The sequence below is a fragment of the Lagenorhynchus albirostris genome, chromosome 7 (assembly GCF_949774975.1).
Source record: "Lagenorhynchus albirostris chromosome 7, mLagAlb1.1, whole genome shotgun sequence".
Taxonomy (NCBI): Eukaryota; Metazoa; Chordata; class Mammalia; order Artiodactyla; family Delphinidae; genus Lagenorhynchus; species Lagenorhynchus albirostris.
This window is the reverse complement of record NC_083101.1, coordinates 55349421-55373060: the sequence shown is the minus strand read 5'-3', so window position 1 is coordinate 55373060 and position 23640 is coordinate 55349421. Positions and strand designations below refer to the sequence as shown.

The following is a 23640-nucleotide window of genomic DNA, read 5'->3' as shown; positions in this document are numbered from 1 at the left end:
TATGGGAAAAGAATATATTTTAAAAAAAGAGTCGATATATGTATAACTGATTCACTTTGCTATACATCTGAAACTAACACAACATTATGAATCAACTATACTCTAATAAAATTTTTTTTAAAAAGAACTGAAAGCAGACATTTGAACAGATACTTGCACATCAATGTTCATAGCAGCATTATTCACAATAGCCAAGATGGAAACAACCTAAACATTCCATCAACAGATGAATGTATAAACAAAATGTATTATATATATACAATGGAATATTATTCAGCCTTAAATTAAAAAGGAAGGAAATTCTGATATATGCTACAACATAGATGAATATTGAAAACATTATGCTAACTGAAATAAGCCAGACACAAAAGGACAAATATTGTATGATTCAACTTATATAAGATACCTAGAAGAGGCAAATTCATAGAGACAGAAAGTATCATAGAGATTACCAGGGTCTTGGGAAGAAGAGACTAGGGAGTTATGTAATGGGTACAGAGTTTCTGCTTGGGATATTTTAAAAATTCTGGAAATGGATAGTGGTGACGGCTGCACAATATAGTGACTACACTTAATGCCACTGAATTGTACACTTCAAAATGGTTAAAATGGTAAATTTTACCTTATGCTTATTTTACCACAATTACAAACAACAAGCAAATGAACAATGGACCCAGGGTTCTTGTAAAAGAATCTGCAGTCACTGTCAGCTAAAAAGGGAGCTCATTCAGGATAAGGAAAAACACCCTAGTTACCAATATAGATTAAACAGGGAGAATTTTAATTGTAATTCAAATCCCCAGAAATTGGGTGATATAAAAGAACATAATGCTATAAAAAGTAAAACCAGTACATGGAAATCAAATATATCATTGCCAAAATTAAAAACTCTACCCTGGGCTCAATAGCTGAATGGAGACAGCTAAGGAGTGAATAGGTATACTGGCAGAGAAAGCAGAGGGATTTTCCCAGAATGCAATACAAAGAGGCAAAGAGAAAAAAGTACAAGAGAAAAGTGTAAAGACATGGGAGATATATCCACAAGTCCCAGAAAATGAGGAGAGATTGAAGAAAGGAGAGAAATAATCAAGGAAATTACAGGAGAAAATTTCCCTTAGTGGATACTTGAGTCTTCAGGTTGAAAGAAGGGCACATCAAGTACCAGTCAGGAGGAGAAAAACACGTTTAGACCTATCTTGGAAAGACGTATGACTTCTAAGTAAAAGAGAAATCTAAAAGCTTCCTGTAAGAGACAGGAAAGGAAAAGAATACCTATGAAGGACTGAGAACAAAATGTGCGTCAGAATTTTCATCTGCCATAGTGAATGCCAGAAGACAATGGCACACTTTCTTCTAAATTCTGAGAGAAGAAAATTTTGAGCCGCAAATTATATACTTAGCCAAACAATCACTCATATATATGGGCAAAATAAAGGTGTTTTTAGATATGAAGGAACTCAAAAAGTTTACAGTCCGTGAACTTTGACCAAAATAATTACCTGAAGACAAATGAAAAAATGAACACAAGAAAAGGCTATGAAGAAAAAAACGATTATTAATAGAACCATTTTTTTTTAGATTTCATATATATGTGTTAGCATACAGTATTTGTTTTTCTTTTTCTGACTTATTTCACTCTGTATGACAGACTCTAGGTCCATCCACCTCACTACAAATAACTCAATTTCGTTTCTTTTTATGGCTGAGTAATATTCCATTGTATATATGTGCCACATCTTCTTTATCCATTCATCTGTTGATGGACACTTAGGTTGCTTCCATGTCCTGGCTATTGTAAATAGTGCTGCAATGAACATTGTGGTACATGACTCTTTTTGAATTATGGTTTTCTCAGGGTATATGTCCAATAGTGGGATTGCTGGGTCATATGGTAGGGAACCCTCTTGCACTGTTGGTGGGAATGCAAATTGATACAGCCACTATGGAGAACAGTATTGAGGTTCCTTAAAAAACACTCATTGTGATCTTTTTAATGCACAAATAGTGTTTTTAAATTGTTTTCTTATAGAAAATAAAATCCTATAAAAGTGAAGAAAGTAGAATAATGAGTCCCTTTGTAAGGGAGTCATTACCCAGTTTAAATAGCCATTATTATTTCACCTAATCCTCATTTTTTTGAGTATTTTAAAGCAAATCCAAAACATCATATTGTTTTACCTATAAATATTTCGGTATGCACATTATCTGGTAACATTTTTCATAACCAACATAACATGACCATACCTAACAAAACTGACAACTATTTCTTAAAATCTGTCTGAGTCCATTCAGGCTGGGTAGATTATAAACAATAGGAATTTATTTCTCACATTTCTGAAGGCTCAGAAGTCCAAGATCATGGGACTGGCGGGTTTGGTGTCTCATAAGAGCCCCATTCTTCCTCGATGGCCTGCCTTCTCACTATAATCTTCACAGGGCAAAGAGCAATGGACCTTTCTAAGATTTCTTTTATAAGGGCACTAATCACATTCATAAGGGCTGCACCGTTGTGCCCTAATCACCTCCCAAAGGCCCCACCTCCTAATACCATCACCTTGATGTTTAGAACTTCAACATATAAATTGGAGGGGATACAAACATTAAGACCATAGCAATATTTAATACTCAGCCCATAATTAAACTTCCCAGAGGGTCTCAAAGGTATATTTTTACAGTCAGTTTGTTTGACTCAAGATCTAAATAAGGTTCTCACATGACATTTGATTGCTTTGTCTCTTAAACCTTTTTGGTTATGTAACAGTCCCCCTGCCATTATTTTTTCATGTCTTAGATTTTTCAGCAACTTTACTGACGTATAATTACACCATACAATTTACCTGCTTAGAGTGTACAATTCAATGGTTTTTAGTATATTTGCAAAGTTGTGCAACTATCACCATAATCAATTCTAAAATATTTTAATCACCCTTAAAAAAATAAATTTTGTACCCCTTAACCATCATCCCCCAATCCTACCATCTGCCTACCAGTTGTAGGCAACCACAAATTATTTTTAGTCCTTATAGATTTGCCTATTCTGGACATTTCATATAAATGGAATCGTACAATATTTAATCCATTGTGACTGGCTTCTTTCTCTTAGCATGTTTTCAAGGCTCACTGATGTTTTAGCAGTACTTTCTTTTTATTGACAAATAATATTCCATTGTATGGATATATTGTAGTTCATGTCATGAATTTTTAAAAAAACTGAGTCGTTTATCTTCTAGATTTGTCCTGTAGATTTGCTGACATTTTGGGGGGTTTTTGTTTGTTTGTTTGTTTTGGCTGCCTTAGGTCTTTGTTGCTGCGCGTGGGCTTTCTCTAGTTTTCTCTAGGAGTGAGCGGGGGCTTTGGCTGATTGCTTTCTCTTGGTCTCAGTTAATGTGTGTTGCGGGGAGGGAGGGTGGTAAACTGATAAAGGGGTTTGACTAGATTAAGAATTAACATCATAGATAAGAATACTTCAGGTAATGCTGAATTTTTCCTGTCACATCATATCATGAGATGTAATGTCTGGTTGTTCCTTTTACAAATGTCAAAGCAATCAGAGGGTTAACGTGGCGACAGCTTGACTCCTCTACTATAAAATCCCTCATTAAATTTTCACTTTATGGCTTTAATATTCACTCACAAACATGTTGCTTAGGTCCATAGGGTTGCAAACTGGTGATTTTCTACTTCTATCATTCCTTCTGCATTTATCATTTGGACTTCTTCCATAAAGAACTTTCATCAATGGTTTGGTTATTCTGAAATAAAGTTTGAAAGGTAGAATAAATGCTGATTCTTTCTTTTTATTTATCAGTTTGCAGACGAGCTGGTGCCCTAGTAACCTTCTGTGGCAACGAGTGAGGTTTGTTATGTTTTACGTTATTAGGAAATTTTACATATCTGATATAATTGCAATGAATTGCAATTATTGTTCTTTTTCTGAAGTCTAGATTTTTTCCATTAGTTTTTGATAGCTTGCTTATTCTCTGGTACAATAAAATAATCCTGGTTTATCTAGATACATTTCTTACCACAAACCTTCAATCAGCCATTTTTCCAAGAAGCCCAGGTTCCTTTTAGTTGAAAATCCACAATTTGGAAACTAGGGGTGCTCATTGCTACTGCACTGTTATTGCTTTTAGGTCTTTTCAGAATTAGGAAGGTTAGGACAGAGTTAGGAAGTACACACTGGTTTTTGAAAGAAAAAATTCATAAATCATAAATTAAACTGATACATCCATTTCAAAGTTCAGATTACAGAGTGTTTACTTCTCTAGATTTATATGTCTTTTTTCTCCTAAAGTGAAAATCTTGGTTTCTAACATTTACATGATTATTTACTTTCTTTATCCTATGACAGACCTATAATAGTTAAAAAATAGCATTACCAGTATTATTTAAAACAATAAGACTACTACTGAGTGCAATTTAATATTTTTGTGGGTTTTGTTCTTAGGATATATCCTACTAGGGATGTAAACTCAAGATACTACACTTTAAAGTCACTTCTAGTAATGATTTTCTTTATGTGGGTTTAGCATCAACATGATCTACACTTATGGCCATTTGTTTTCAATTTTTAGGGATTGCTTTTTATTCTTTAGTAATTCAATTTTTATATCTAAGTCCCAAGGATTCAATTTTTATATCTATTTTGTCAAAGTAATTTGACAAAAGTCTTGCATTATGCTTGCCTGCCCCCCTAAATGTTGTTTCTCTACATAGGCAACACATTTTATTAGTTTTTTATTTATAACTAACTGCTTTAAAAATATGATATACATGTTTATGCCCCCCTTACACAAAGTATTTAGGCTACTGTAAACAGTGTTCTACATCTTACTTTCTCCATTTAAAATATATCCTAGAGATAACCTATATAATGTACAGAAATCCTCGTCGTTCATTTGTACAATTGCATGGTTAAGAGAGCTCTTTTTAAAATATAAATCAGACCATGGGATTTATCTGCTTAAACCTTTTTAAAGGTTCCCCAATGCACTTAGAATTAAATCTAAACTCTTGACCATAGTTCTCAAAGCCTTGTCTTATCTGGACTGCTAATAACTTCAAACTCATTTCATTCTCTGCCCCCTGTAGCCCACTGTTTCTCTTGGATATATTCTTAAAGTGAAATTGCCAGATCATGTGATATTTCTGTGTTTAATGTCTTGAAGAACTGCTAGACTCTTTTCCACAGTGGCTGCAACATTTTACATTACTACTGGCAGTATATATAGGTTCCAATTTCTGCACATCTTTACCAACACTTATCATCTGTCTTTTTGATTATAGCCATCCCACTGTGTGTGTGAAGTGGTCTTATTTATTTTTGACTGCATGAGTTGTTAATTTGTGAGAGTTGTTAATTTGTGAGAGAGAGAGAGTTGTTAAATTCTCCCACTGTGATTCAATAAATTACAGTTCTTTATCAAAGAGCTATACTCTAGGCATTATACTAGGTGTTGAGTGATAAACATGTTTCCCTTCTACACAGTACTGACATTGAATGTCATCAAAAATTTGTGATTTAATAGTAAAAAGGGCACAATGGTGTTAAAGTGATAGAAGATAATAAATTGAGTATGTTCTCAAAGGATATCCTTGGGACTACTAGGATTAGCATTATTTGGGAAATCTTAGAAATGCAAATCTTCAGGCCCTAGCTCAGATGTGCTGTAAGAAAAACATTCTCAGTGTAAACTTTTATATCTAGTGAAATAGGCTTTGAAACTGAGGGTGAAATTAAACTATTTTCAGATAAAGAAAAGCTTACAAAAACCATTGCCAGAGGACTGACACAACAAGAGATGCTAAAAGAAGTTCTTCAGGCTGGAAGAAAATGGTATCAGATGGAAATATGAATCAATAGGAGGAATGAAGAGTGCCTGAAATGGTAAATATGTAGGAACATATAAAAGGTGATTTTTTATCTCCTTTTAATTTCTGTGAAAGAAAACTGACAGTTTAGAGGAAAAACAATGATATTATTGTGGAAATTATTACATAAGTAGATATAAAATGAATAGCAACAATAGTTCAAAGGATGGAAAAATTACTGCTGTAAGATTCTTACTTTTTATGTGAAGTGGCACCATATTATCTTTAAGTAGACTGTGATAAACTAAGAATACATATTTCAATGACTAGAGCAAACATTTAAAGAATTATATAAAGAGATATAGCTGTAAAGCCAATACTGGAATTAAAATGGAAAAATTAAAAAAAAAATTTCTTATAAAACTAAATATGTATCTATCCAGTTCCACTCCTAGCTATATACTCAAGAGGAATGAAAACATGTCCACAAAGACTTGCAGAAAATGTTAATAGCAGCTTTAATGAAAATAACTGAAGACTAGGAATAATCAAAATGATCATCAACAATTATAGTATATTTATACAATGGGATATTATTCAGTAATAAAAAAGAACAAACTACTGATACATACAACAACATAATTGAATCCAAAAAACACTACGTTGAACAATAAAAGCTGGACATCAAACACTGTATTATTCCTATAAAGTTCAAGTGATAGAAATCAGAACAGAAGCTGCTTATGAGGGATGAAGATTAACTGGAACACAAGAGAATGATTCTGGGATGAAGAAACTGTTCTATATCTTGACTGGAGTGCTAGTTACATAACTGTATCTAATTATAAAACTCATATAATTGCAAACTTAACACCTGTGTGTTTCACTGTTGGTAAATTTTACCTGAGTGAAAAAACATTTTTAAAAATTCACAAAATTCAATTAATGTAATCCATTATACCAACAAGCTAAAGAACAAAAAGCACATGATCATATCAATTGATGCAGAAAAAACATTTCCTGAAATCCAACACTCATTTGTAATTAAAAATAAACAACAGGGCTTCCCTGGTGGTGCAGTGGTTAAGAGTCCGCCTGCAGATGCAGGGGATGCGGGTTCGTGCCCCGGTCCGGGAAGATCCCACATGCCGCGGAGCGGCTGGGCCCGTGAGCCATGGCCGCTGAGCCTGCGCGTCCGGAGCCTGTGCTCTGCAACGGGAGAGGCCACAACAGTGACAGGTCCACATACAGCTAAAAAAAAAACCTCTCAACAAAGTAGAACTAAGGAAACTTCCTCAACTTGGTAAACAACACCTTTTAAAAATCTATATCTAACATCATACTTAATGGTGAGAAACTAGATGATTCTCCCCAAAGATTAGGAAAAAGGCAAGGATGTCCTCTACAATCAATCCATTTCAAGGTAGTTCTGGAAGTCCTAGCTATTAGAATAAGACAAGAAAAGGAAATAAAAGGTATACACACTGGCAAGGAAGGAAAAAAAAAGTGTCTTTGTTGGCAGATGACATAATTGTCTACGTAGAAAATCAGAAAGAATCAACAAGAACAACAAAACTTCTGGAACTAATAATTATTATATTGCTATAATCAATTTTTCAGGATACAAAGGTAATATACAAAATTCAATTGATTTCTATATTCAGCAGTGAAAGGTAAATTTGAAATTAAAAACATAATACCATTTACAGTAGCAACCCCCAAAACGAAATGATTAAATATAAATCTAACAAAATAAGTACAAGGTCTATGTAAGGAAATCCACAAAACTCTGATAAATGAAATCAAAGAAGCACTAAATAAATGGAGAGATAGTCCATGTTCATGGAGAGTTACTGTCAAGATGTCAGTTCTTCCCAACTCGATCCACAGATTCAAAGCAATCCCAATCAAAATCCCTGCGGGTTATTTTGTAGATATTGACAAACTGATTCTAAAGTTTATATGGAAAGACAAAAGATCCAGAATAGCCAAACAACACTGAAGGAAAAGAAGAAAGCCAGAAGACTGACACGACCCAATAGTAATACTTACTATAGAAAGACAAATACCATATGATTTCACTTATATATGAAATCTAAAAAACAAAACAAATGAACAAACAAAACAAAACAAAGCCCATAGATACAGAGAAAAGACTGGTGGTTGCCAGAGGGGAAGGGGGTGGGAAATGGGTGAAATGGTGAAATGAGTGAAGGGGATCAGGAGGTACAAACTTCCAGTCATAAAATAAATAAGTCATGGGGATGTAATATACAGCATGGGGGCTATAATTGAAACTGAGCAGGATACTGCAGGGCCTTCCCAGGGGAAGATCCCCTGTATCCATCTGCCTCTTGTATGTAGAAAAGCTTTAGCATCCTAAGCCTTCACCAAGTTCCAAAGAGCAAATTTAACCAGAGAAGTAAGAAAATGCAGAAAGAAAGGAAAACAGTCAAGCAAGACAAAATAAAGTAGTTTAGCCATAAAACAAAGTCAAAGACCTTTAGTTCCTCCTCAAGGGCTATAGGTAATATCTTGAGCCATATCCTTGAGTTGTTTTGCAGATACTAAAATCCCCACCAGGTGAAAGGAGTTAACTGCTGATCACTGCTACATAGACCCCAGACCAGTTGGAGCCAGAAAATTGATAATTGAGATTCCTGAAACACCACCCTGTTACCTCACCACCAGCCAATCAGAAGGATATACCTGAGCTGTTCACACACCCTGTGATCCTCTCCCTCACCTTGCCTTTAAAAGCCCTTCCCTGAAAGCCATCAAGGAGTCTTTTAAGCATGAGCAGCCCATTCACCTTGCTTGGCTTTGAAATAAATGCTATACTTCCTTTCACCACAATCTGGTGTCAGTAGATTGGCTCTACTGAGCATTGGTTCAATAAAATAGTCAATAATATTTATTGCAAATTTGAAAGTTGCTAAGAAAGTAAATCTTAAAAGTTCTCATCACAAGAAGGTAAAAAAAATCTTGAATCAGATGCTGTCCAGCCCCTGGATCTGAGGTCTGATTGTCTTTCTAAATCTCCATTTTCTCATGTGTAAAATGTAAATAATAATACTGATCTTTAAGGATCGTTGGGAGAATAATATGAAGTGCTATATACGAAGATATTTAGTAAGCAGTCTCTTATTCCACAATTATTTACTGAGCAACTTTCTAGCCTCAAGGAACATAGCAAGATGAATAAGGCCCTGCCCTTCTGGAGAAAGACAGTAATCACATAAACAAGTGAATATCCAATATTATCTCAAGTAGTACTAAGTACAATGAAGAAAACCAAGTCAGGTGTGGTGGAGGTGAGATCCACCTTCAGGAGGGAAGGGTTTGCTACCCAACTGAGGGAGTGTGGTTAGCTGATGGCCTCCAGCTGTGCGCCCCTTCAGGACCTGCCTCAGCTGCAGAGAGATGCCTCCCCCAAATCTCACTGTTCCTGGGGCAGCCTCCACCCGGAACTAAGCAAGATAAGCTGGAAAAGCCTAGTCATTTTGGCCCCTAGGCCATCTCTGATGGGCAAAACCGGTTCCCAAGCTCCCCAAATCACAGTTCCATTTCTTCCTCTGCCCAGTCCTACTTCCACCTTCTCCTCTACACTGGCGTTGATTCCTCTTAAATATCTTGCATCCCAAACTCCATGTCTGTGTCTACTTCCTTTTGGAGAACTCAACCTGACAACAGGGTGGGAGGAAATAGAGCACTTGTGAGTTTGGGTAGGGGGTCAGGGAAAGACTTTTAGTGCAGGTGACATTTGAGCAGAGCCCAGAATGAAGTAAGGGCAGGAACAATGAGAGCATCTGGGGAAGACTGGTGCAAAGCGCAGCCACACGTGCAAAGGCCCTAAGGAAGGAAGGGCCAGGAGCAGTGCGGTCAGAGTGGAGTGGGTAAGGGGAGAGTAGTAGTAGATGAGGTCAGAAAGAGGACAGAAGCCAAGATCACATGGGTTGTTGAATCATAAAAACTACTGGCTTTTATTCTGAGTGAAATGGGAAGCTATGTGGGTTTAGAATTGGCAAGTCACGTGATATGTCCTATGTTTTAAATGGAGCACTCTGGCTGCTGTGTGGACAATGGGTTGGGGGAGGGAGGACCAGAGGAGTAGAGGAAGCAGGGAGACAATTTAGGAGAGTATTACATGACCACAGTTACCTGTTAGGAAGTAGTAGTCATCATTGTAATACAGTAGTAATACAGTAATTATAATAGTAGTTGCGGTCACGGTGGTTGGTAGGGAGTTTCCTTAATCCCACAGCACTGGGTTGCCATGTGGTATTTGCATGCTGCTCATTTGCACATGGGTCATCTGCATAAGGGCTCCCATGATGCAGTGGGTGTGTTAGACTGGACCTTTAGTGATCTTAGCCCCACACGCAGCTACTTCCATCTCTAGCTATGAGAGGACACTCTGTATCCAAATACTCAGTGTACAGATTCTGGTCTCAAGCTTTGTGAGTACTGATTTCATTTTCCAGAAATTTTTATCACCCATTTCAGCTGCCATACCATCTTCTTTAGTAGAGGGCTGAGCAGAGTATGTTTTATTCAACAGAGCAGCTGTAAACCTCAGCTCTAGGGAGGCTGGGTCTGTCTTTCTCTGCTCTGCCTTCTCAGACTCTGTATACTTTTCCTCAGATTTCTCTTTGGCCACAGGAGCTACTACGGGTTGGAGAGGGCTGGAGTCCTACTTGGAGAGGGTTCTTGAGGCCCTAGCTCTGGAGGAAATTCAATAATCGCCTAGACTGAGTGATGTGTTTAGGACGCCGAGGCTGAAACAAACTATAATTCACATTCCCTAGGTGCCCTACTCTGTAATAAAGCCTGAGTGTCAGACAGCCCAGCCAAGAGCTAACATATCTGTTTGCACTAGTCTTGTGCTAACTGAAACATGTCAGAAAAGGAAAACATTTAGCCAACTGTCTAATGCAAAGGGGTTCTCTTCAGCCAAATGAAGAATGATCACCTATACGTGGCTATATGAGTGTGTTAAATGTTAATATCTAAAAAAGTGTTGATCCACTTAAAAACAAAAAAGACTCACTATAAAACTACAGTAATCAAGACAGTGTATTAGTGAAAGAACAGACAAATATATCAATGGAATAGAATAGAGAGCCCAGAAATAGACCCACATAAATAAAGTCAACTAATTTTTTGACAAAGCAGCAAGGCAATACAATGGAGAAAAGACAGTCATTTCAACAAATGGTGCTTGGAACAATTTAATATCCAAATGCAAAAAGATGAATCTAGACACAGACTTTATACCCTTCACAAAAATTCACTCAAAATGTATCACAGGCCTAAAACTATATAACTCCTAGAAGATAACCTAGGAGAAAATCAAGATGAACTTAGTTTAGGTACAACACAAATGCACAATTCATGAAAGAAATAATTGATAAGCTGGACTTCATTAAATTAAAAACTTCTGCCATGTGAAAGACACTCAAGGGAAAGGGAAGTCAATCCACACTGGGAAAAAATATTTGTGAAAGGCATACTTGATAAAGGCCAGTTATCCAAAATATACAAGGAACTCTTCAGTGCAACAGTATGAACACAGCCTAATTAAAAACGGGCAAAAGATCTGCACAGGTACCTCTCCAAAGAATATATAAGGATGGCAAAAATACATGTGGTCAACATTACCTGTCATTAGAGAATTGCAAATTAAAACAATAATGAGGCAGACTACACCTATTAGAATAGCCAAAATCCAAAAACAAAACAAAACAAACAAACAAACAAAACCTGGTAATAGCAAATGCTAATGAGGATGCAAAAAGTAACGGGTACACTTATTCAAAATGGTACTTTGGAAGATAGTTTTGCAGTCTTACAAAGGTAAGCAAAGCCTTATCATAAAATCCATCAATCATGCTCCTAGTTATTTACACAACTGATTTGAAAACTTATGTCCACACAAAACCTGCATGTAAATATGTATAGCAGCTCTATTCATAACAGCCAAAAGTTGGAAGCAGTCAAGATGCCCTTCAAGAGACAAATCAACAAACAAACTACGGCATACCTAAACAATGGAATATTATTCAGCAATAAAAAGAAATAAGCCATCAAACATGAAAAGACAGAGATGAATCTTAAATGCATATTGCCAAGTGAAAAAAGCCAGTAGCAAATGCTACATTCTGTAATAATGCCTTATATGACATTCTGGAAAAGACAAAACTATAGAGAAGGTAAAAATTACCAGCGGTTCATAGGAGCTTGAGGGGGAGAGGAGGGATATCTGAATAGATGAAGCATAGGGGACTTTTGGGGGCAGTGGGGGTTTTAGTTGTTAAAATTATAGTCCATGATGGTATGGGTTAATAATCCTGATACTGCTATACTTACATATTGTAACTGAGCAATTAAGGAAATGGATGGCAGATGGTAGAAGTCCAGACAGATAAGCAAGGGAAGGAAGTTAGAATGATCCATGTGGTAATAGTTATGAGTCAGAGACATCAATATGAACTCATGTGTAGCTTAATATAGATATAAATAATTACATATAGAAATATTTATATGTGTATATACACAGATTATCTACACACATATATTTCCTTGTTCAGTCAGCTGAGAGGGTCTAGAAACAATGATACCCCAGTAGCAACAAGCATATCTAGTGCTCAAATGTTGGTTTTTAACACCATTCTCCAAAGGAAGCAGAGCTCTTTAGAGAAATGACTCATTCTAGGACCAGAACAGGAAATATGCAAATGAGCCTGCAGCATCTTATAGTGTCAGAAAGTAAGGAAGTGCTACAAAAAATCCACAATACCACAATAATGGGTGTTTGGAACAGGGACACCAGGGCCAAGTAAAATACCTCCAAACAGCCAAAACTGAATCAATTTAAGCAACAAAATAAGTAAGGTACTATTGGATTATAACCCAAAGTATAAAATAAATATCCATGAGCCCATACTGATATAAATAAGTGATTGAATTAATTAATAAGAAGAGACAAATCTCCCTTTCAGAACAATTCAAAATAAATTGTGTAGGTATTCCAACCTCAAAGAGGTGAGCATAACTCCCCATTCTTTATGTGTGAGCAGTATATAGTAACTTTCTTCCAAAGAGTACAACGTGGAAAGGGGGAAAAGAGTAACTTTACAGTTGAGAAACCTGATACCCCTCAAAACCGTCAAGGTCATCAAAAATAAGGAAAGTCTGAGAAACTAACACAGCCAGGATGAGCTTATGGAGACAAGACAACTAGATGTAATGTGGTGTCCTAGATGGGGTTCTGAAATAGTAAAAGGGCATTAGATAAAAACTAAGGAAATCTAAATAAAGTATGGACTTTAGTTAATAATGATGTATTTAATGATTCATTAATTATAACAAATGTACCATATTAATGTAAGATGTTAATAATAGAGCAAACAAGGTGGTGACTATATGGGATTTCTGTACTATCTTTGCAATTTTTTGTAAATCTGGAAATTTTTAAAAAATAAAAATTTTTGAAAATTTTTGAAGGTTTTATATCTACACAGTTAGAAAATTTTAAATATCCTTCTAAATAACTTTTGGGTAAAAGAGAAAATGGAAAGAAAAATTACAAATACTTTAGAAATATACAACATAAGTACATTATACCTGAGAAGCTCTGCAATATGGATTAAGCAATATGCAGAGGAAAATTAATATCTGTAGCCTTAAATGTATCCTTTAGAAAATAATAAAGTTTGAAATAAGAGCACAGAATTGAAGAAAAATAGTAATGTAAAGTAATAAATGAATAAATAACATAAAATTTAAAAGTAATATAAAGAATATAAATGGAAGGAAAAATTAAATTTTTATTAGATTTGTAAGATCATTGGGGTCTTGATCAATAAAACTATGTTCCTGGGCTTCCCTGGCGGCGCAGTGGTTGAGAGTCCGCCTGCCGAAGCAGGGGACACGGGTTCGTGCCCCGGTCCGGGAAGATCCCACATGCCACAGAGCGGCTGGGCCCGTGAGCCATGGCCGCTGAGCCTGTGCGTCTGGAGCCTGTGCTCCACAACGGGAGCGGCCACAACAATGAGAGGCTTGCATACCGCAAAAAAATAAATAAATAAAAAATAATAATAAAATAAAAAATAAAACTATGTTCCTAAAAACCAATAACTATAGGCAACTATAATTTTTTTAAAAGGAACTACAAAAAAATACCATTTAGGGATGAGAAATACCTAACGACAGGTATAGGAGAGATTTTTGAAATTATAAGAGAATTATCTATATTATTTCTATCCATAAATTTGAAAATTTAGGAAGTTTATTAGTCGAAACTGATTTGGATACAAATGACAGACACTCATTTCAAAATAGCTACAGCAAAAAACATACTATATTGATTCATATACTGAGAAGTCCACAGGATAGTGCTGGTTCCCAACATGGCTGGATCCAAGGGCTCAGTGTCATAAGACTATCCCTCTCCCCACTGTATCCCTCAGCTCAGCTTATCTCTCAGTTCATGTATCTCTCTCCATGTATCAGAGAAAACGGACATCTACAGCCACAAAATTTCATCTTCCTAGTTTAAAAACCAAAGTAGAAAAAGAAAAATTCCCCTCTCTGATGTCTTATATCAATCCAGGAGAAGATTCTGATTGGCCCTGTTTGGATCTTGTGTCCATCCCTGTGATTGAGTGTTCCAAGAATGACATTTCCTTAATTTGGTAAAGAGAATCAAAAACTCAACACCATATTTAGTGATGAATCACTAGACGCATTTCTATTAGAGAAACAAGAGAATGAACTCTGTCACCACTATCTTTGAACACTGTACTATAGTTCATAGTCAATGTAATAAGACAAGAAAAGGTAAATATCTTGGAAGAAAAAAACTGTTATTAGTTCCAGATATCTAACTTTGAAAAATCTAAGAAAATTAACTTAAAAAAAAAATTTAATGACATAGCAAGATTCAAGACAGACAATACAAAACTCATTAGTTGTCCTACATTAGCAATAACCAATAAGAATATAAAGTAAAGTCAATTCTTGGGACTCAGGATTGGCCACCAGAACAAAATACAGACAAATATATGTTTTATGAAAACTAGTATTTGAAATGGAAACATAAGAGCCTCTACCACCACCATCAGTATCTCTTTCCCCATCTGCCACACTTTTAACTTGTCACCAGAATCTCATTGGGAATTATCTTGTTAAATCTCTATCCTCTTTGACATGGAGGGATCCCTACAATATTCACAGTACATTCTATTTCTATTCAACTGTACCATTATTTTTTGTATCAGAATTATTTGTGTGTGTATCTTATTTCCTCTATAGATGATCAGCAACTTCCTCTCTGTGTGCCATCCCCACAATATTTTGGGTGCAGTAGATACACCATGATTATCAACTTGAATTGATAATTCAAGATGGTATGAGTAAGAAAGAAGGAAATGGAAAACAAACTAATGAGGAGTGGAATGATAAGGGTCAGAAAAGGTTGGTGGAGACAAGTCATTTGAGCCTCTCTTATGCATTCCTTTCTCTGGGTAAATCATCATTATCTGAATTCCTTAAATTTCAAAATGATAAAAATTCTAGAGCAGAGAATTCAGTATTTAGGGAATTGCTGGTGAAAATATTAGGAAATATTCCCCATACAAAATAGCCAAAGTATGGAGGGCTTCCTGATTTTTTGAAGACTTGAATTTAATTCTTCCTTTCCCATTCCCCACAAATTCTCCCAAATATCTCTTTCTCTCTCCTTAGCCTCACCTCTATTTTGCTTTTATTCTCTTCTGTTTTCCCACCCTCTTTCCTTTCTTCTCTTCTAAATCTAGAAGGTTCTCCCTTCTCTTCCATTAAGCCTGGTGTCAAAGGGGGCTGAGGAAGCCCTGGTTTTGTGTCTAACTCAGTCATGTCCTCTGTGGTATAGGAATGGAGTCAGAAGCGGTCAAATATTTACCGGGTGCATTCCATGTTTGGAAAGAGTGAGCATTGGGGAATTAAATAGAACTGGGTTGCAATCAGGCTCCACACTTATAATCTGTGCATCTCAGTGTTCTCATCAGGAAAACAAAGACGATACTAGCAGCTCCCATAGAGAGTTGTTCTATGGATTAAATAAGATATTGTTTGTACAATGTCTAGTTCAAAGTAGGCACTCAGCAAATAATAACTATTAGGGAACTAAGGTTGAAAACCAAGGAAGGGAACAGAAAGCTCATACTCCAGTTTTTTCTCCCACTTTCCTCCCCTCTAGCCTAAATTCATAGGAGTTTGGAGAGGAAAGAAGGCTGGGATGTGAGGGTGCAGGCAAAACAATACTAAACCTTAAATCTCAATCCCTAATTTAGCTACTGAATCAAAATTAAAGACATCGAGATGACAGTTTATATTTCATATACTGGATTTATCATTTATTCCAGAGAAATTACCTAAGCAATAACATTGTATTTGGAATACAAATCTCAAAGAGGAAAATGCTCTTAGACAAAAATTACAGCAAAACTGACACACCCCAATTACTCACAGGCTTCTCAAGAGAAAAAGAAATCTGGTGATGTTATTCCTGCCCTTACCCACTCGAATATCAATACAGTTTCAAGTTCTCAGAGGGTAATATAAGCTCTTGTCTTTCACACAATAACTAACAAAGCAAACTCCCCAAAACCCATGGGGGTACTGTGGTTGAGGGGGAGGGGGCAATTTTATCTAAATAATGAATTTTCCAAACATTTAATATTTGTTCTGCATAAAAAGTATGAATGCCTGTTGTAGATCATTTATTCCTAGTGGTAAGTAATTGCAATTCATTTGGAAAGCATCTTCAAAGCAGGTAGACACATTTTTCAAAACACCATTTGACTATATAATTACTGCTACACTTGTAAGCATTCCTCTGAAGAAAAACAAAAGTGGGGGGGGGGAGCAAGTTTCACTACAGTCCCCTAAGAAAATGTTTCACTTCTCTCTGTTATTACTCAGCCTTGGCCATAGCTGATTTCAGTGTTAGTGAATCTACTGCACTTTTAAGTAATAAAGAAAAGAACACATGCTGGTTACTGCTAAAAAGAAATTTCATCAGTTTTCCTGTTAGTATGAGTCACAGTAGAGAAGAATTTGATGATTTGCAAGAAGAAACCACAGTTCACTAATAAGCACTCCAAGCCTTTAGGCCACAAGAGAATGGAATCAGCAACAAATTTTACTCTTTTTTCTTTGAGCGCCTACTGTGTACTAGCACTCTTCTAAGATTTGTGAATACTCCTTTTAAAAATACAGGATATAGTGTCTGACCTTAAGGAATGCTTAACTTGAAATTTTCTTTACAAGAAATCAGCGCTCAAAGAAAGAAAGAAATCAGCATTCTTTGAATCCTCTGATGTTGAGACTTAAAAAAGCAATCCAAAGAGCTCAGCCTTCATTCACCATTAGAACAAGGATAATAATAACATTAATACCCAAATTTCACCAGCTCCAAGCCTCCCATTGGCTTGACCATGGGAAGTCCAATTTCTTAGAATCTCCCCTTTAAAGCCATTTCCTAGAGTCTGCAAAGCTACCTACAAACATACACAAACATACACAAACACTGAGCTGGGGAACTCAGAAGGGAAAGACACCATAGCAAAGTTGTTTGAGCCTCAAAGTGTTAAGTGGTTAGTCCAGCAAACTCTTTCATTTGTCACCTTATTAGCAGTTTCGGCACTGACAGTTCACCAAGGGTGTCACACCATCCTGCCAATGCTGGACATCTAGTCACCTAAAACTGACCTTGAAAAATGAGAGGGAGTTGGGGATGTTCCACAGTAAAGTTGTTCAGTCCCCAAATTGTTCTGGACAGCTCACTCACAAGTTAGAAACAGCCATTTTCCTTGGAGCCCTTACTCACCAGGCTGGTAGGGTCAGGATTTTGGTAGCAATCCCTATGGTGCACCAGGAGCAACCACTCCATAAAACACTATGGTCTTGCTGCTGGGTTTGGCTTTGCTATGGCAGCTTCCTTCTTCCCTTATGGTGACTTAGTGCTCCAGTGCTCCAGTCATTTCTCCCTGTTGTCGGACTTCTGTGGGAGCTATTCTAGTCCATCAGGCATGCTGCCTGAAGCCAGGGGTGTCCGGATCCAAGTCTTGTGTTCCAGGACGTTCCTTGGCCCCTGTGCAAATCAGTGTCTGGCTTTCCTATCAGAATCACCTGAGCCCCACCTCTGGCCCAGCCCAGAAGCTCTGTAAGGCCAACACTGGGAATATCACTACCAGATGAGTGATCATAAATGACAGACCAATGTTAATGGTAAGCACACTGAAAATGTAAAAAGCCTTCTTGGTACAAAATGATATTTTTACCTATCAGTTACCCAGTTCAAGGAGGGCAGAGGTGGTTGTGTGTGATTAGATGGCTATTTAAAGTAAGTAGTGCAAGAAGTCCATTGCACTACTTATTATGAAGTCCACAAGAATTAATATTTTGCTTACAACTTTTCTTTTCTCAAAAAATTAAAATATTTTGGGCTTCCCTGGTGGTGCAGTGGTAGAGAGTCTGCCTGCTTATGCAGGGGACACGGGTTTGTGCCCCGGTCCGGGAAGATCCCACATGCCGCGGAGCGGCTGGGCCCATGAGCCATGGCCGCTGAGCCTGCGCATCTGGAGCCTGTGCTCCACAACGGGAGAGGCCACAACAGTGAGAGGCCTGCGTACCGCAAAAAAAAAAAAGTTAAAATATTTTATTTCAGAATATTATGTACTCAGAACCAGAAAGCAAGCAGCAATATACCAGAAATAATCTGCTTAAGGGATTTGAGAGATTGAATATAGCAATTTGGACATATTTTAGTTTCCAAGGCCCAGAAAGATAGAGGAGATGATAGGTAATGTTTATTGAGCAGTTTCTATGTGTCAAACATGGTGCTAAGTAATTTACATGCATTGTCTCACATGATCAAACAATGCCTTGAGGTAGCTACTATTATGATCTTCACTCTACAGATAGGAAAACTGAGATTAAGAAAATGTTCCAACATTCTAAGCTAGTAAGAGGTGGAACTGGGATATAAACACTGGGCCTCTGATTCTGACACCTCTGTGCTCACCGCCTCCCCCGTGGCTTCATCATGGGTTTGGCTGCCAAATTTGACTTGTAACCCCATTTCTGCTCCTAAAGGGTCACTTAACCCCACTACCTGTCTGTAAAATGGAAGCATGAGAATTCTCTGAGCTAACATTTGCAAAGACTCAATGCAACATTATCATTACATGAGAGGGCAGAGTTCATCCCTCATGAGAAGGATGAGGGAGTCAGAAGACCCTCCGGCTGCAGAATCCAGCTCTGGGGCACCATCAACAATGCCCAGGCACATCTGAAGAGGGGCAGCACTGTTACCAGGTGTAGTGATAATGTGATTTGAGGCTTGAAAATAATGTGGGCACTCTAGTCACACACACTGTGTGCCATTGGGTAAGTCACTTAGCTTCTCTGTGTTTCAATTCCTAGAATTGGACTGGATACAGCTTAAAGCAGTATTTTTCAAACTGCATCTCACAAGCCATTAGTGGGTCATGAAATCAACATAGTGAGCCACAACCATTATATTTTAAGACATTAAACACGATAGAAGAGTAGAGCATAAATATATACTTTTTATTTTCTACTATTCTAATACTATAAATAGTATAGCACTAATACTATAAATATATTTATATATATATTGTTCAACATGACTCCATGAATGATAAGAAACCAAGGTAATACAACTAACCTCATGATATCAGCTCTGCATGTCATAACTTCTCAATATATAGGCAAAATCCTCATGAGATACTGGGTATATTCTTCTGATCTCATTTGCTTTGAAGCTACACTTCTCTTGTTTGCTCAGATAGGGATTAGAAATCTGTATATTATTAATGATGGACAGCATACATACAAAAAATGTAAAATTCGTAAGTGTATGGCTTGAAGAGTTTTAACATAGTAAACATATGATAACTAGGTAACTAATCATATCAAGAAATAGAACATACTAACATACCAGAATCCCTCTCATGTTCTTTTCCCAGACTCTACCTCTTTCCAACAAGGTAAGCCAATATCCTGACTTTGAACAGTATAAATTGGTTTTGCTTTTTTTTTTTTTTTTTTTTTTTGAACTTTATATAAATGAAACTATACAATATATACTTTCCTGTGACTGGCTTTCTTTGCTCAACATCGTGATTGTGAAATTTATGTTGTCACTATATTTGTGGTTTGTTCATTCTTTCCAATTAAGGAGTGTTACAAATAGTGCTGAAATGATCTTATACGTCTTTTGGTGCACATATATATGTATTTCTGTTGGGTAAATATATAGGAATGAAATTGTTGGGTCTGAGGGGAGAGCTCTCAGATGCTGACCATGCTGGCACCCTGCCTGATCTTGGACTTCCAGCCTCTAGAATCGTGATAAATTCCTGTTGTTTAAGCCACCCATTTGGTGGTATTTTGTTATGGCAGCTGGAGCCTACAGGGTTTGAATGCTATTTTAATAATTTAACTAGGTTCCAAAAGAAAATTGGAAGTTAACTTTCAGAGGGATAACTTTGCCAACTGTTTCAAAGCATTAGTTCACTTATTTCCAGGGAAAAAGCATTCTCATTTCTGTCTTCATCCCAGAGACAAACCCTTCAGAGGTATGTGTAGGTTGGTCTAAATCCACAGTTCCAATACCCAACATCGGCAATAATGGTCGTTGATGTAGACAAGAGCTTCCCCCCCAAAATTATTCTATACATAAAAACTGAAAATGAGTCCTAAACATGCTTATGACTCAAAATAATACTGACAGTACAATTTTTGTAAGTCTATCTATGTATATCCATACACTCATACCTATAAACAGGAAAAGAAAAGAAAAAGCCTAAATGGGGAAACAGAGAGTCTCATATATGTCAATAGGACTGGAAATTGGTTAGGCCTTTGTAGAAGGCAATTTGACAAACAGCTGTCAAATTTTAAATGCATGTGCTCTGGGCTTCCCTGATGGTGCAATGGTTAAGAATCCGCCTGCCAATGCAGGGGACACGGATTGGAGCCCTGGTCCAGGAAGATCCCACATGCCGCGGAGCAACTAAGCCCGTGTGCCACAACTACTGAGCCTGTGCTCTAGAGCCTGTGAGCCACAACTACTGAGCGTGCTACAACTACTGAAGCCTGCACTCCTGGAGCCTGTGCTCCGCAAAAGAGAAGCCACCGCAATGAGAAGCCCGCACATCACAACAAAGAGTAGCCCCCGCTCGCCACAACTAGAGAAAGCCTACACGCAGCAACGAAGACCCAACGCAGCCAAAAATAAATAATAAAATAAAATAAATAAATTTATTTTTAAAAAAAGAATGTGGTAGGTAGTTCTCTACGTGTACTGATGTGGAAAGCTGTCTATGATGTACTGTTAAATGAAAAAAGCAAGTCAACAGAGCATTATTTAAAGTACAAGCCCAACAAAGAAACTTCCTATATATGACTCTGTGTGTGAAAAAGCATAGGAAATAGGTCTGGAAGAACAGTGTTGGTCATGGTTACCCCTGAGGAGAACAGTAGGATAGAGGGTAAAGGGTGTGTATCCATGTGCTAGGGCTGCTGTAAAAAATACCACGGCCTGGGTGGCTTAACCAACAGAAACTTATTTTCTCGCAGTTTTGGAGGCTAGAAGTCAAGGTGCTCACAGGTTTCTTCTGAGACCTCTCTCCTTGGCTTGTGTATAGCCACCTTCTTTCTGCATCCTCACGTGGCTTTTTCAGACGGGATACCAGTCTGATTGGATTAGGGGCCACCCTAACAGCCTCATTTAACTTAATCACATTTTAAAGGCCCTTTCTCCAAATAGTCACATTTTGAGGTACTGGGGGTTAACATCAACATATGAATTTGGCGGGACACAATTCAGCCTATAATAGGGTGACTTCTGCATTTTGTCTATATTGTCTCAAAATTTTATGATAAGCATGTATTTTTTAAAATAAATTTATTTATTCATTTATTTTTTTGGCTACATTGGGTCTTCGTTGCTGCATGCGGGCTTTCTCTAGTTACGGCGAGCGGGGGATACTCTTTGCTGCGGTAAGCGGGCCTCTCGTTGCAGTGGCTTCTCTTGTTGCAGGGCACGGGCTCTAGGCACGCAGGCTTCAGTAGTTGTGGCACGTGGGCTCAGTAGTTGTGGCGCATGGGCTTATTTGCTCCGCAACATGCAGGATCTTCCTGAACCAGGGCTTGAACTTGTGTCCCCTGCATTGGCAGGTGGATTCTTAACCACTGTGCCACCAAGGAAGTCCCAGCATATATTTCTTTTGTAAGTTTAAAAACAATTAGAAAGATAAGAAAATATTGACTGGAAGACAAGTGATAATAGCAAAATATCAATAGGAGTTATCTCTAAGGGTTATAGGTGATCCTTATTTTATTTCCTCCATGTTTTTTAATGTTTCTCTCATGCTCTTCAATGAACATGTATTGCTTTTTAATTAGAAAACAGAATATTATTTTTTAATGAAATGAATAAATCCAACAGCTTCCCCTTCAGTAGCCTGGAAATTAGACATACTCCAGGAAAGCATCTACCCTTTGGAACTGGCTAGTGTTCTCTAACAATTTACAATGACACTTCACTTATAATAAGCTATTTAAAATATGTGATCATTCAGAGATGGTATGTGATTCTTAGGTTATGAAAACTTCTCTCAATTTTCTAGGTTACAATAGTAAAGTGAATCTAATCTTAAAGTAGTAGTCTTTTCAAGCAATTATTCAAATTAAAGATTTTTCAGATGAGTATTATATTATGCCTATGGTATGAACTGCACACTTTTTCTTAATTTACTAATAGTTATTAAGTAATGAGACTTAATCCCAACACCAATAATAATAATGTCCTATACATATAGACTATTTTTTCCAAAAGATGTACATCATAGTTATTAATTAGATAACCCCATTATATTATGAAATCACCTGTGGAGAAATGTGTTAAGAATAAGAAAACAGGGCTTCCCTGGTGGAGCAGTGGTTGGGAGTCTGCCTGCCGATGCAGGGGATGCGGGTTTGTGCCCCGATCCGGGAAGATCCCACGTGCCGTGGAGCGGCTGGGCCTATGAGCCATGGCCGCTGAGCCTGCGCGTCCGGAGCCTGTGCTCCGCAACGGGAGAGGCCACAGCAGTGAGAGGCCCGTGTACCGCAAAAAAAAAAAAAAAAAAAAGAATAAGAAAACAAAGAGCTTGTGAGTCAAACACTTACTTGTTTTGCCTCAGGGTTTGGAGCTCACTCAGAAACACCCATGAGATTTGCTGACTTCTGAGTTAGGCAACTTTTCCTCGTAGCCCACATGAGCGAAGTTCCATCAGGTGATAGGTTTGTCAGTCTAGGTCTCAGGAGAGTTCCAGTCTCCATGTAGAGAAGCACAGGACAGAATTTCCTAACAAGGAAATTGCTGCACATTCCCCCATGTGGCTATCTGAAGGGTGAAGCAATGACATCTTCCAAAGTGGCATCTCCTTTTTTTTTCCTTTTTTCCTTAGAAATTGCCTTTAGTGCTGGTAAGAGTGGATTTTCCAAAGACAGAAAGCAATCTAAAGTGACAAATAACTGGAAATTTTGAAATTTTCCTTTTTGTGGTCAGTAATCCCAACAGCTTTCTTCCCATTGGGGAGCCACTCATAACTCCTGACCATTCATCCACTGGAAAGTAGCAGATTTGGAAATTCCCATCCACCATTCTTGTCAGGGATCCATTTCTTCACCATGCCAAGTCTTGTCAACCACAGAAATTTGCATTTAGAAGTGGGCAGGTTTTCTATTTCTTTCACGCTTTAGGAGCAG

General features: G+C 37.4%; 1 protein-coding gene across 4 annotated transcripts in view; it reads right to left on the bottom strand.

Annotated features, from left to right (window-relative positions):
• RCL1 (RNA terminal phosphate cyclase like 1) overlaps positions 1-23640 on the bottom strand; it is a 182944-nt gene that overhangs the window by 76190 nt on the left and 83114 nt on the right. For 2 of the 4 annotated variants that reach the window (XR_009541595.1, XM_060155045.1), the window contains exon 9: positions 3635-3752. The exons of the other annotated variants lie outside the window; for them this stretch is intronic. Coding sequence is in view for 1 of the 2 variants with exons in the window: in XM_060155045.1 (XP_060011028.1) it covers positions 3635-3752 (118 nt within the window). In the remaining variant the exon portion in view is untranslated. The remainder of the gene's footprint in view (positions 1-3634; positions 3753-23640) is intronic. 4 annotated transcript variants of the gene reach the window in all.